General features: G+C 39.6%; 2 protein-coding genes across 2 annotated transcripts in view; both read right to left on the reverse strand.

Moving 5' to 3' along the window:
* LOC103378563 (protein NLRC3-like) overlaps window positions 1-4,516 on the reverse strand; it is a 6,201-nt gene extending 1,685 nt beyond the window's left edge. Inside the window, exons 1-10 of the mRNA XM_008309826.3 lie at window positions 4,237-4,516; window positions 3,736-3,912; window positions 2,949-3,026; window positions 2,675-2,849; window positions 2,425-2,575; window positions 2,223-2,315; window positions 1,350-1,696; window positions 705-911; window positions 308-483; window positions 7-226 (exon numbers count right to left, since the gene is read on the reverse strand). Coding sequence (XP_008308048.2) covers window positions 7-226; window positions 308-483; window positions 705-911; window positions 1,350-1,696; window positions 2,223-2,315; window positions 2,425-2,575; window positions 2,675-2,849; window positions 2,949-3,026; window positions 3,736-3,912; window positions 4,237-4,262 — 1,650 coding nt within the window. The 5' untranslated portion in view covers window positions 4,263-4,516. The remainder of the gene's footprint in view (window positions 1-6; window positions 227-307; window positions 484-704; window positions 912-1,349; window positions 1,697-2,222; window positions 2,316-2,424; window positions 2,576-2,674; window positions 2,850-2,948; window positions 3,027-3,735; window positions 3,913-4,236) is intronic.
* Window positions 4,517-5,824: 1,308 nt separating this feature from the next.
* LOC103378564 (nuclear mitotic apparatus protein 1) overlaps window positions 5,825-12,501 on the reverse strand; it is a 12,546-nt gene continuing 5,869 nt past the window's right edge. The window contains 11 exon segments of the mRNA XM_025054855.1: window positions 5,825-5,929; window positions 6,713-6,967; window positions 7,063-7,164; window positions 7,288-7,581; window positions 7,723-7,862; window positions 7,971-8,160; window positions 8,669-8,774; window positions 9,007-9,144; window positions 9,321-9,496; window positions 9,643-9,852; window positions 9,958-12,501. The exon segment at window positions 9,958-12,501 is cut by the window's right edge and continues 1,705 nt beyond it. Coding sequence (XP_024910623.1) covers window positions 5,906-5,929; window positions 6,713-6,967; window positions 7,063-7,164; window positions 7,288-7,581; window positions 7,723-7,862; window positions 7,971-8,160; window positions 8,669-8,774; window positions 9,007-9,144; window positions 9,321-9,496; window positions 9,643-9,852; window positions 9,958-12,501 — 4,179 coding nt within the window. The 3' untranslated portion in view covers window positions 5,825-5,905.

Consider the following 12,501-nt stretch of genomic DNA (forward strand, 5'->3'; position numbering starts at 1 on the left):
TTGAATAATCATAATGTGGATGTAGAACGGAGTAAGCCTTGGGGGGTTCTCCCCATAGTCCTCACAGGAGAAACTGTGCGTAAACACTTGTGCAATCATCCAGCAGATGAAAGGCTGACGGGCCAGAATATTCAGAGTCGGCAATCGCTTGTAATGCTCAATGATCTTCACAGCAAGTGCGGTGCTGACAAGGCGCCGGGTGAAGTAGTCGTCTTTCATCTCATCACTGGTGAGAAATTTAATAAGTCAGAAAAACTGTGAGCATACTTTAATAATTCTATATTTAATATAAGAACTTAATCCACACCTGAACCCTTGAATTTCTGTGGCGACATCGATTAAGTTTGAAGGAATTTGTGACACAGCTGCTCCTCTGCCCAGAATCCACACATGGGCGTTACGGAGTAGTGTACCACGGATAATGTTCACAATGAGATCATCGGGATGTGCCTTAGTGTGATGATCAGTTATAACTGGAGCATTCTAGAAAAGGAAAAAAAGGGGGAAACACAAAAGGGAAAACACAAAACAATTTTATGAGTTTTTTGTTTGTTCATCTATGACCAAATTAATCCTAAACTATGACAGAGTTGGACGGTGCAAATGAAAACTGTGTCACTGTGTGAAACTGTTTTAAATCACAATTTTAGAAAAAAAACTAATCATAAACGTAATCTCAGTAGTGTATGTGGTGAGATGAATACCTTCCAGTCTAGAGGAGCCTGGTAACAATCGAAGGAGTCCATAATTATGAGATATTTACAGTCCTCCTCCTCCAGGTACGACATGTTTCTGCACGCTGGGTGGAAATATTGAATCAATTCCATGATGGACATCTCCAGAGAGTGAAGATGTCCTTTTCGCAGATTCCAGAACTTGCGAAATGAGAGTTTGATGACGAACTGCAGATCCTTGGGTAAAAATGGAATCACATGGATTTAAGGATTAGTGTCATTTAACATTGAAACAAGGAACAGGAACAAAAAACAAAAACCCAACTTGTGTGTTTCTGTCGAAGGTCTGTTGCTCATTGTCAAAATGTTATGGGTTCTACTTGGCAAATGGTCTCACAGACTGCTGTCGACACAATGTGTAAAATCGAGCACCTGGGATGTTATTTGTAGCCACAGCATGTGTGAATCTTTATATATGGGAATAGCTAATCTGGGAGTTTTGCAGAGTTAATGTGCTTGAAATAACTGGTACACTTTTTAACAAAACATCAAAATCTGTTTGCATCAAATTACCAAATAACAAACATACTTTGATGCTTTGTTAAAAAGTGTAGCAGTTATTAGGAATATATAAACTATTGAATGTGTATTAATGTTTTTGTAAAAACTTGTCACCTTGTTAGCTCGCATTTCCGCCCAGTCAAGGCAGAACTTGCACACAGAAACAGTCATTCCCATTCCTGGAATCCCACTGGTCAACACCGTCCTCACTGCTGAGCCATCACTCTTTTGAAGTCTAAACAAATTGTTCAAACTAATAAAGCTGTCGGGAGCCAGGACCTGGGGACATGATGGTGAACGGAACTCATGAGAGGGATCGACTCCTCCATATCTGCAGGTTGAAATCTGCGGCTCTACATAGATTTGGTCAAAAGGCTTGCAGTGTCCCGCTCGAGGGACGCCCTCGAAGATGGCCCTGTGTCTTCTCTTCAAGTCTTCCTTCAGCTGATAACAGATCTCTGCTGCAGGTGAAGATAGGTTACGATAATTCCAGTTAATCGTAGTAGTAGTATCAGTACAAGTATTAGTGTTCAAATTTATGATAGTACATTCCCGAGATACCCATCTAATCCGTGCCACAATAGCACTTGTATGTCGATCCGCTCATATCTCGATTGCATTTTCCCCATTAAAAATAACTAAAAATCAAATTTAATTCATTTAATTAGTTCCAGCCACGCAGAAATATACTATTAATTAATTATATTAAAATTCCCCCATCTAAACATCTAAAACATAAATATAAAAAAATATATTGATAATATAAAATAATAATAGTTAATAAAACAGTGAGCGCAACAGCGCAACAGTTAAGTGTCGAAAGGGAAAAATGGAGCTCGGTTGAGCACCCCTAACTCGATGTTTACCCAAATCACGAGGTAAATCTTGCAAAAGTTGCTTACTCGTAACTTGGGAAACTCGTATTTCAGGTCGCTCGTATCTTGAAGCCCCACTGTATATACTGTACATATGTAAGTGTTCACATACCTCTCTTGCACTCTTCACGCAGCTCAACTGCTAAAGTGTTTTTCTTTAGACATTCTAGTGTAGATATTGTGGTTATCAAGGCTTGGCCCAGTCCTGCAAATCAGGGTAAAGTTTTTAAAAAGCACAAGATTAAAGTTTTACGATACTAGGAAGAATGTGGGTTTCATTATTTAAAAAAAAAACAAAACTTTTACAAACTTACCAAGGACCTGAATCATCCGGTCCACGAGGAAAAGCAAATCTTCATCCAGCAGTTGTTCAGGTGGAATGCTTTTATCCAAATGTAAATACCACTGTTTGAAATGGTGAAGCTCCATGTGAGGGTCAAGTTTACCAAGACAATTCTGGATGCTCTACAGATGGATATAAAGAATAAACAGAAATTTTTCAAAGAGAAGTTAAAAAAAGTATTTTTTTTGTGTGTGTGTTGAGATTAACTACACATCGTCAACCTTGAATATATGTGGCAGATCTTGCTCTGGGTGTAGTCTGCCCGGCTGGCTGTTCTCATCAGTCTGTGTAGTGTCTTCTAGCTCCACAGGTTCAGGCGGTTCTGGGGAGGTGGCGATCAGTTCTCGTTCCATTTCCTCATCATCATCCTCTGAAAAGTGTTCAATGTCCGCAGAGCTTAAAGATACCAGAAATCCAAATGCCTTGGTAAGAAACTGACCAGTAATCACACTGTGTGTGTGTGTGCGTGTGTGTGTATGTCTGAACACTGTCAACCTGGTGTGAATGAAAAGAGCTCCTGACGGTGGATGATATGTTGTCGTCGTGTAGGAACCAAAGCCAATCGGTTCAAACCTAGATAGTGTAAAGAAAAAGTGAAGATTAGTTTTACTTAGAAAGTGTCCTTTTAGAAATACAATGCATTACACACATTGACTGGGACACAAATATTTAAGATACTGAATTCCTGATATAATATGCCAGTTTTCTTTTTCGCACGTGCAATTTATTGCACTATATAAGCAAACCTGTCATGGGCATAGATGGCACAAGGGATGAGGGGACATGATCCCCTTGGATCCTTACATAAGGTGACAAACACAATAACAAATGTCGGAGTTTCTATGAAAGAAAAACAACCGACAGCCATATAAAAACATAAATATAACAAATATATATATATATATATAGCTGACAGTTCCCACAGTTCAAAAATCCCGGCTGTGCCCCTGAGGCCTGTACATTGTTAATCTAATGTACATGAGTTAAACATTTTATTTTGAATTCTGATTTTATTTTATATTGTGCATTGTTGGAATGTACTATATAAATGTTTTCCTAATTTTGTAGTTGATTTATTCTTTTAAACTTTAACATGAATTTATGCAATTGCAATGCCTTGATTTCAGTGACGTTAGTACGCAGTCATAGGCATAAATGCACTGGTACTAATAATTAGCAAAATTATTTCTTTCTGTGTTTTGGTTTTTCGGCCTTGGTTTCTACGTTTTTGATTTCTCATTTTGGTGCTTACAAAAAAAAAAAGAAAAAAAAAAGACAGTACCTTGTCTGCCCATTTGCAGTGGAGCCAGGTAACATGGCTGCAGCGTTCTTATTTCCATCTCCTTCTCCTTGTTTTTCTTCCTCACATTCACTCTCACTCCTCATTGAACCATAACTCGAAGGGGGCCTCTTCCAATTATTCTCCTCATCGTAATCTTCACCCCTCCGCCTTAGGATTCTAAGGAGAAGGGTAACAAGTAATGGGACAAAGGCGCTGAGCTCAATAGTTAACCAAAGAGGATACTTTACAAGGATTGGAATAGTTTTTGTTTTGTGTTTTGCCATTATTATTATTATTATTATTGTACCACTGTCAACATTCAAACATTTAACACGTTAAAATTTCAGTTTTTAAAAAATCAATCCGTCACCCATTTTTGTGTCAACCTGCTATCTAAGTACACAAATACATGGTGTAATCGACTATTCTAGAAACATAAATGAAGGGGTAAAAACAAAATGAAGAAATTAATACACATGTGAAGCAAAAACACCTACATACCTGTCCACTTCTGCGTCTGAATCCATTTAGCCTCTTGTTTAGCTGTGATGTTCCTTTAGCATTTTCAAAATATAGACTTTCATTTCAAAACTTTAGCTAATGTAGCTGTCGCTAACTCTGCGCCTTAATCAAAAAATAAAAACAGCCCAAATAGCTTTTTAACGACCCTTAATTAATAAGCCATATCAAACGTTTACAACAGTGTAAAACGTATTTTTTTAATCGGGTCGGTTACACAATTCCTTTTGATGAAGGAATACGGAACTTTTATTTTAAGCTTTTCCGGGGCATTCACTGCCTTCAAAATAAAAGATTATATTTCCTATAAACATCCACAAGTCGTTTTCACACAAAAAATATCGACACTTATTTATGAAGGCTTAAAGAAATAACTCATTAATAATAACTTATTCTTGGCTACCAAAAGCTACCAAAGTTTTAACGCAAGGGCTCTAATTCAAAATGTTTAGGTAGTTTTATTTTGAAGAGATTAATTTAAAATTACAGACCGTATACCGTTCGTAATAAATATCCAGTAAAAATGGGTGGTAATGCTTAATATAAACGGTCTAGCCTTTTTTTGTTCAAATTCAGTTCAATTTAAAAAATAAATTTGCATTGCCACTCATTAAAAATATTTCAGATGATTACTCTTTTTTTGGCAGCGACTCGGTAAAATTCGGAAGTGTAGGATTAAAAATGAAACTATTATTATATTATTGTAATATGGTGTAATCTAAGACTTTATGTTCCCCAAATACATCTAATCTGTAGATGATGTTGACGTCCTTTTTATTGATATGTTTGAAGATCATGTATATTATTTTTTGTTTCCACAAACAAACAGACAAGGTCATTTTGTGTTGACAAGTTTTGCAGTTATGAAAATATTAACAATAGTTATTAAAATGTTTTTTATAAAACGGGCAAATTCTGTGAAGTATGTCGCGTATCAAATACGTCTACTGTGACGTCATGTTTTTCAAAGGTCATGTGATGTTCTAACGTGTTTCCTATTAGTTGGAGTCATTACACTTTCCTGATAATAGATGATTGTGACTTTTAATATGTAAGAAGCCTCTCCACAATAATTAAAAAACTTAGACTGCATTTCTATTAAGAAAGTAATATTTGTCCCTTTAATTATATTTTAATCATTTCGATTTTTATAAATAAGTTCACCATGCACAGAATGTAAATAAAAAATTGAATTCTTATTTTTGCATTTTTTTAATGTTCCTATTGCCAGTTATTTTATGATTCTTATTTATTATTTTAAGATCATATAAGGCATGGATGTCAGACTCATTTTCACTAGGGGACCACATAAAAAATACAGTTCCCCTAGGCGGGCCAGTTAAGACTCTATAGATGTTACTACTCCATAACATATTTAATACATGTTTCTGCAATTGATTATTATTCATTCAAGTCAAAATATTGTATATTTGCTCTGCGTAATAAAAAAAAGACTCAAAATGGAATGCATTCTAACTTGAGAGAAGCAAAAGCTTTTTTAGATATTTTATTCAGAAAGGATGGAAATATAATACAGAGAGAATAAAAGATAATCATGACAAAATTTAAAAAAAAAAAGAAATCCTGAAGGACAGCGGTAAACAAACAAAAGATAAAGTGATAAAGCTGCAGATCATGATTCCATAGGCCCTCACACCTTCATTCGCCGCATTATCTGCAGAATTAAGACAATAAACAAACGTTAAAACAGAACAAATAAAAACAATGTCATTAAAAAAAATAGGTATTTAGTTAGCATTTAACATGAGGAAAATAGGTAAAGATTAATCACCCAAAGCAGAATTAAACACAAACCAAAACATTGGAAGTGACCTTGTCCACCCAAAGACCACATGTCCCAATGTGAGAACCAACAACACCTTTAGGAGATAGTGTCATTCTCACCCACATTTACTAATGCAAAACAGTTTTTGACCTTTTAAAATATCCGGGAAGGTTTTCTTCATTTACAGACAGCGGTTTCTGAAAACATTTTTCAAATTCAACAATTACTACAATGGATTAAACTATAAAACAAGCACCAGGAAAATTCCAGAATACCATCAACAAACTAGACAAAGTGACTAAATATGGTGAAGACCACAACCAATGAGTATAATCCAAATTCTCCAACTTATAACTGTAAAAACACAAACACTTTTATTAAATTTTATCATATTTATCGTAAGCTGAAGAATTCTTTCTTCACAACAGTTAAAAAATATTTCTTAGCTGGAGCAAAAGTTACATGATGTCAATGTTAATTTCGTTGTCCCTCAATTTCATTGTACCCCCGTGTTACAATGACAATAAAGACTATTCTATTCTAAATTGTAGTCTAAAATTATAAATAACAATAATTATAATTTTTTTTTATTTAAAAATAATTACAGAATTTGTACAATATAAAAAATTGTTATTGCTTTTCTCTGTACTTGACGTATTCAAATATGTTTACCTTGCGAGCACTGGCCGTCAGTCCAGGAGACTTTCCTGACTTGCTGCTAGCTTGTGGAGACTTCCTCCGTCCCTTAATCGCCGCTTGGGGCGACTTGAAGCTCCCGGCCTTGCCCGTTCGTCCCACACTAGACTGAGGGTCTTTCGCAGGCGTGATGGTGGTGGAGCCACGCAGTTTGTTTAGCCCTTTCTTCAGGTAGTTGTTCTTCTTGGGCGTGTTGTCGATGGAGAACATCATGGACTGTCTACGATCAGCCTGAGTAGAATGAAAGCCCACAATGTTAAATGCTAACAGAACAAGGCTAACACTGTTTGTGTTTTTATGTGTGTATGTGCACATGGTGAACTTACAGGACTAAGGGCAGGATGAAGATGAGAGCGGCTGGATCCAGTGTTAATATTTCTGTTTTTGGGCGTCAGAGGACGGGGGAAGCAGCTGGCTTTTACTTTCTTCTGTTGGATTGAAAAAAAAAATCATACAGTCATATAGGGATTCAGGAAGTGACATAGTAAAGACATAGTTCTGGGAAAATTCAATTAAAAAAAGAAATCACAGTTAACACAATGTAAACAAACCTCAGGGGACATTTGCTGCACAGAAAGTGTAGAAGAAGACCTCTTGGTGTGTTTTGGGCTCTTCAGCTGAGAAGAGCTGACCGTCCTGGAGGGCAGCTGCCCAGGCATCAAGGAAAGACGATGCGAGCGAGTATTAGCTGCAAGTCCCGACTGTCCAATCATGAGAGACTGACGGTGGGACAGCAGCGAGTCCTGGAGCTGTCCAGGCATCATGGACGCACGTCGAATTGTGTCGACTGGGTCACCTGTACGCACTTCATCATCGGTGAATGCCATAACGCTACCATGACCAGTCTGGAGAAAAAAAAAACAAACATTTTAACGCAATTGAAGTTTCTGTATATTCATAGCTGACACTCAATACATTTGAATTAAAAGTTTCACTTTTGACAATAAAGCATGTAAAAATGCATGGGGCGGAGCGTTTCAACTTACCTCTGACTCCACAGGGTAGCTGCTCTTCAGATGAGGAAGACACGCTTTGTTCCTGGCCTGCAGTTCAGCGATCCTCATCCAGTCCTCAGGTGGCGCACCGTCTGGCTCATTTTCAGCCCCAACGCAAAAGGTACTCGTGGCTTAAGACACAGACATGAGAATGAAGCGTTGCGTCAAACCAGTTGTTGATCTGTTACCTTGTTGCCTACTAGTGTCCCCTCCCATGACACAGCATGGACCGGACTTACTCTGTGAGTGGATGGTGCTTCGTCGGTACCCTGGGAGACCGACGAGTTGGTCGCTGGCGGCACCGGTCATTTTGGAAGGAGTGACAAACAGCTCCGTGGACAAAGGTTGTGCTGTGGCAAGGTTTGGTTGGGAGCGAGCTGAGGTCAGACTGTAGAAGGTCTCCTCGTCTTCACCGCGGCCAGGGGTTTGCTACAAGGTAGAGAAAGTTACTCGTTACACATGGCTATAAGAAGATATTACTTTTATTATTTAAATTCTGTTTTAAGTTAATTTCAGACAGCGACCATGAACTGACGGCCATTGCGGCAGAGGATTTAATCGAAAATATAGCGCGGCACCCACTATTAAAACAACTGAAAAATAAAATCAACCACTCAGACTTAAATAATCATCAATAATCCCCACCGTTCATTACTCTATTTGGGAAAAAAAAAAGATTTTTATTTTTTGTTATTTTTTTTACTTTATTTTATTTATTTTGAGTGTCCGGTCCGAAAGGTGTATAAAAATTCTGGCCCTCCGACAAATGTAGTTGATGATCCTTGATTTAAAAGAAAAATATATTTAAAAAAATCCCGAGTGTATTTGCATAGTCACATTATCTGTAAACATCAGAAAGGAAAAAAAATGTTGCTGTGGACTAGAAGGTGACAAGTGAATGTGAACAACATGCAGTGCGTAGGTGAGTTTACTCCACCTTGGTCATGGTGATGTTTATAACCTGCGTGGTCCGGCGCCGTTTGACTGAAGAACTTGGATTCCGGCGTGCGGAGTCCAGCTCTAGTTTGTTCTCATGGCCGTTTCTGCGTGATGAAAAGGAAAACGCTGTATTTGGACAACTCTGCAACTCTTTGATTTTTCATTAATCAATAGGTGTAGAGAAGTGAAAAGCATGTCATTGTTAGATAATAACTTAAACATTTTTTTTTTTTATTCAGTAAAGTATTTTGGTCAAAACGTCTCATCATATTAGGTGTGTATTCAGTAAAGTATTTTGCTCAAAACGTCTCATCATATTAGGTGTGTGTGACTCACCTGTTCTCCTTTTTGGTGTTTATAGGTGTGAAATAGAGAGTTTCCAGCGATTCAGTCCGCAGACCTCGTCGTTTTGCTGCCAAGCGTTCCGAACTTCGGACAAGTGGTGTGCTTGACTCATCCGGTGCTGAAAGCTTCCTAAAAAGAAAATTGTTCAAAAGTCAATGTAAATGTTTTAATATTTATTTAATACTTAGAACATAATAACAGGCCAACCTTCAAATGTCGTTAAAAAAATATTTTTGGGTATCTATCAAAGCACCAAAGACCTCATATGGAGACTTAATCTATTGCCCTGTCATAAGCAATTTCACCTTGTTTCGTTGAAAGATGCCTCCAGGACGCTGTGGTCAAGGCTGTCGGAGCTCAAAGACCTCTTCTCTCTTCTCTGAAGGCTCGTGTTTGCGTTGGGAACATCCAAGTAACAAAACTCTTTTTCTTTCACTTGGATCTTACTCTGAAGCTGCAGGTTGCGCTCTGCCAGGGCCAACTAAATCACAAAAAAATACATGTGAGGGATCTATGTTTAAAGGGAAATAGTACTGTTGGGTTATTTATTTTTTACAGATAAAATAATTATGTTGTTTAACACCTCACTCACCTGGGCCTTCAAACTGGCCACAACACCACACTCACCTGGGCCTTCAAACTGGCCACGGTGCTGAGGAGATTTTTCTCATTGTCTTGAACTTTCTCCAGCTCCTTCTTGAGAACTTTATTCTCCGTACACACCGTCTTCACCTCGCACTCCTTAACCTGGATTGAGTGTTTGAGTTCATCCACTTCCTGTAGGCTTTCCTGAAGAAGCTGTTTCTTGCCATTGTAATGACTCATTGCTTTCTCCATCTTTGGGAAGTAAAATAAAATTAAAAAAAAAAAAAAAAGTTGTGTTACACAGTGTTAGACGTTGCTGTACATTGGTTCTGTTGGGATATTTTAGGCAACCCTCACCTGTGCCTTGTAGTGCTCAACGGCCTCGGCTTTGCCCAACAGCTGCTCCTGTAGTTCTCTCTTTTGACCCTCAACTTCTTCAAGTTTCTCCGTCTCTTTCAAGAGCTTTTCTCTCTCCGTCTTCAGTGCGTCTAGCTCACGCTGTAGAGCAGATTCCAGTTTGTGAGAGGCTGCATTCTCTCTCTCTATCGCCTGCTTGGTTTGAGCAAGTCTCTCCTTCTCGCAGGCCACGGCTTTGAGCTCCGTCTCCAGGGACCTTTGATGGCTTTCAGCCTGCTGTAGTCGCACCAGGAGAAGCTCTTTTTCCTGCGCAAGGGCATCTCTTTCTTTTTGTACATCCTCCCTGAGTCTGACGTCTGCAGAAAGGGTGTTTTTGTAGTGGTCCAAGTCCTGATTTACCGAGATCAGCTGCGTCTGAAGGGTCTCTATCTTCAGAGACGACTCCTGTTGAGTTGTACGTATCGTCTGCTCCTTGGAAAGAAGTTTCTCGCTCATGTTTTCAACCCGGACTTTCAGCTCCTGAATTTGTAGTTGAAGAACATTGGTCTGTTTGACGCCCTCCTCCTTAGTCGCAGCCATAATTGTCTCTTGAACTTGAGCTTCCTCTTTTACTTTGTCCAGGAGCTCTTCTTTGGAGGTAAGCTCCTCTCTGAGCACGTCGAGTTTTTGATCTTGGTCGGTGATAACTGCGTTCACGGAGGACAACTCTACTGTGAGGAGCTGGATCCTCTCTTCGGTCTTGAGGAGAAGCCCCTCTTTGTCATGCTGACACAGTTTCAGCTGTCGAATCTCTTCTTCACGTCGAACGAGCAGGCTTTCCTGGGACTGTGCATGTTCCTCGGCCCTGCTCAGAGAGGAGCAAAGAGCGTCAACCCGTTCTTGCAAAGTCTGTATCCCTTGATTGAGCTTGTCGGAGTTTTCCAAATGGTTAGCCTTAAGTTGTGTCAGCTCCGTTTCTTTGGCTTCAACCTCGGCCTTCCTCTCAGAAAGTTGTCGATCAAAAAGCTCCTTCTGCTGTAAACCCTCCTCCGTCTGTTGATTAAGGAGAACCAGCTGACTCTCGACCTTCTCCTCTGTCTTTGTGAGAGTTTCGGTTGCGTTGTTCAATTGGTTCCTCAGTTCTTGGATCTCTTGCTGAAGCATGTCACAATCTGAAGTCCGGTCTTTTTCTAACTTGTCTAGCTGTTCTTCTTTAGTCTGAATAAGTTCTTTTAGACTTCTCATTTCGGCATCAGAAGCAGCTAACACACTTTGAAGTTTGTCTTTTTCCTCAGACATCTTCAAGTCTTTCTGGGCCATCAGGTGTTCTTTATCTGCAACCAGACCTTCTGACAACTTCAGTGATACACTTAAGCGTTCCACCTCATCTCTCAGAGCCCGGATTTCTTTTTGGAGCTCATGTGACTTCTGGTCACTCTGAGAATTCAAGGCCTCCAGTTCCCCAACCTTGGACTGGATCTCGCTCGTCATGCTTTGCACCTGATCTTCAGAGGCAGAGAGCAGTTGCTGCAAAAGCTCCTTCTGCTGTAAACCCTCCTCCGTCTGTTGATTAAGGAGAACCAACTGACTCTCGACCTTCTCCTCTGTCTTTGTGAGAGTTTCGGTTGCGTTGTTCAATTGGTTCCTCAGTTCTTGGATCTCTTGCTGAAGCATGTCACAATCTGAAGTCCGGTCTTTTTCTAACTTGTCTAGCTGTTCTTCTTTAGTCTGAATAAGTTCTTTTAGACTTCTCATTTCGGCATCAGAAGCAGCTAACACACTTTGAAGTTTGTCTTTTTCCTCAGACATCTTCGAGTCTTTCTGGGCCATCAGGTGTTCTTTATCTGCAACCAGACCTTCTGACAACTTCAGTGATACACTTAAGCGTTCCACCTCATCTCTCAGAGCCCGGATTTCTTTTTGGAGCTCATGTGACTTCTGGTCACTCTGAGATTTCAAGGCCTCCAGTTCTCCAACCTTGGACTGGATCTCGCTCGTCATGCTTTGCACCCGATCTTCAGAGGCAGAGAGCAGTTGCTGCAAAAGCTCCTTCTACTGTAAACCCTCCTCCGTTTTCTGTTTTAAGAGAACCAACTGACTCTCGACCGTCTCCTCAGCTTTCACGAGGGATTCAGACGTCATTTGTAGTCGTTTTTTCAGCTCTGCAATCTCCTGCTGTAGGTTCTCAGAGTGTATGACACTCTCTTTTTCCACTAGGGACAGCTGTTCTTCCCTAGTCTGAAGCTGCTCACTGAGACCTCTTAGCTCATCTTTAGTTATGGCCATCGCACTCTGAAGTTTTTCTTTTCCCTCCGAAATCTCAGATTCTTTCTGAGCCAACAGGTTGTCTTTCTCCAGAACCTGCTCCGTTAAGGTTTTCAAAGACTCACTTAAACTTTCCATTTTGTCTCTGAGCGTTTGAATTTCATCGTTTAAGGCTTGTGACTTCTTGTCGCTTTCAGCTTTAAGGTTGCTAAGCTCTTCTTCTTTAGCTTGAATTTCATCTCTCGTGCTTTTGGCCTGCTCCTCAGAGGCGGACAGTTGTTGTTGCAGAAGTTCCTGCTG

This window comes from Cynoglossus semilaevis, chromosome 4 (genome assembly GCF_000523025.1).
Source record: "Cynoglossus semilaevis isolate Cse_v1.0 chromosome 4, Cse_v1.0, whole genome shotgun sequence".
Classification (NCBI taxonomy): domain Eukaryota; kingdom Metazoa; phylum Chordata; class Actinopteri; order Pleuronectiformes; family Cynoglossidae; genus Cynoglossus; species Cynoglossus semilaevis.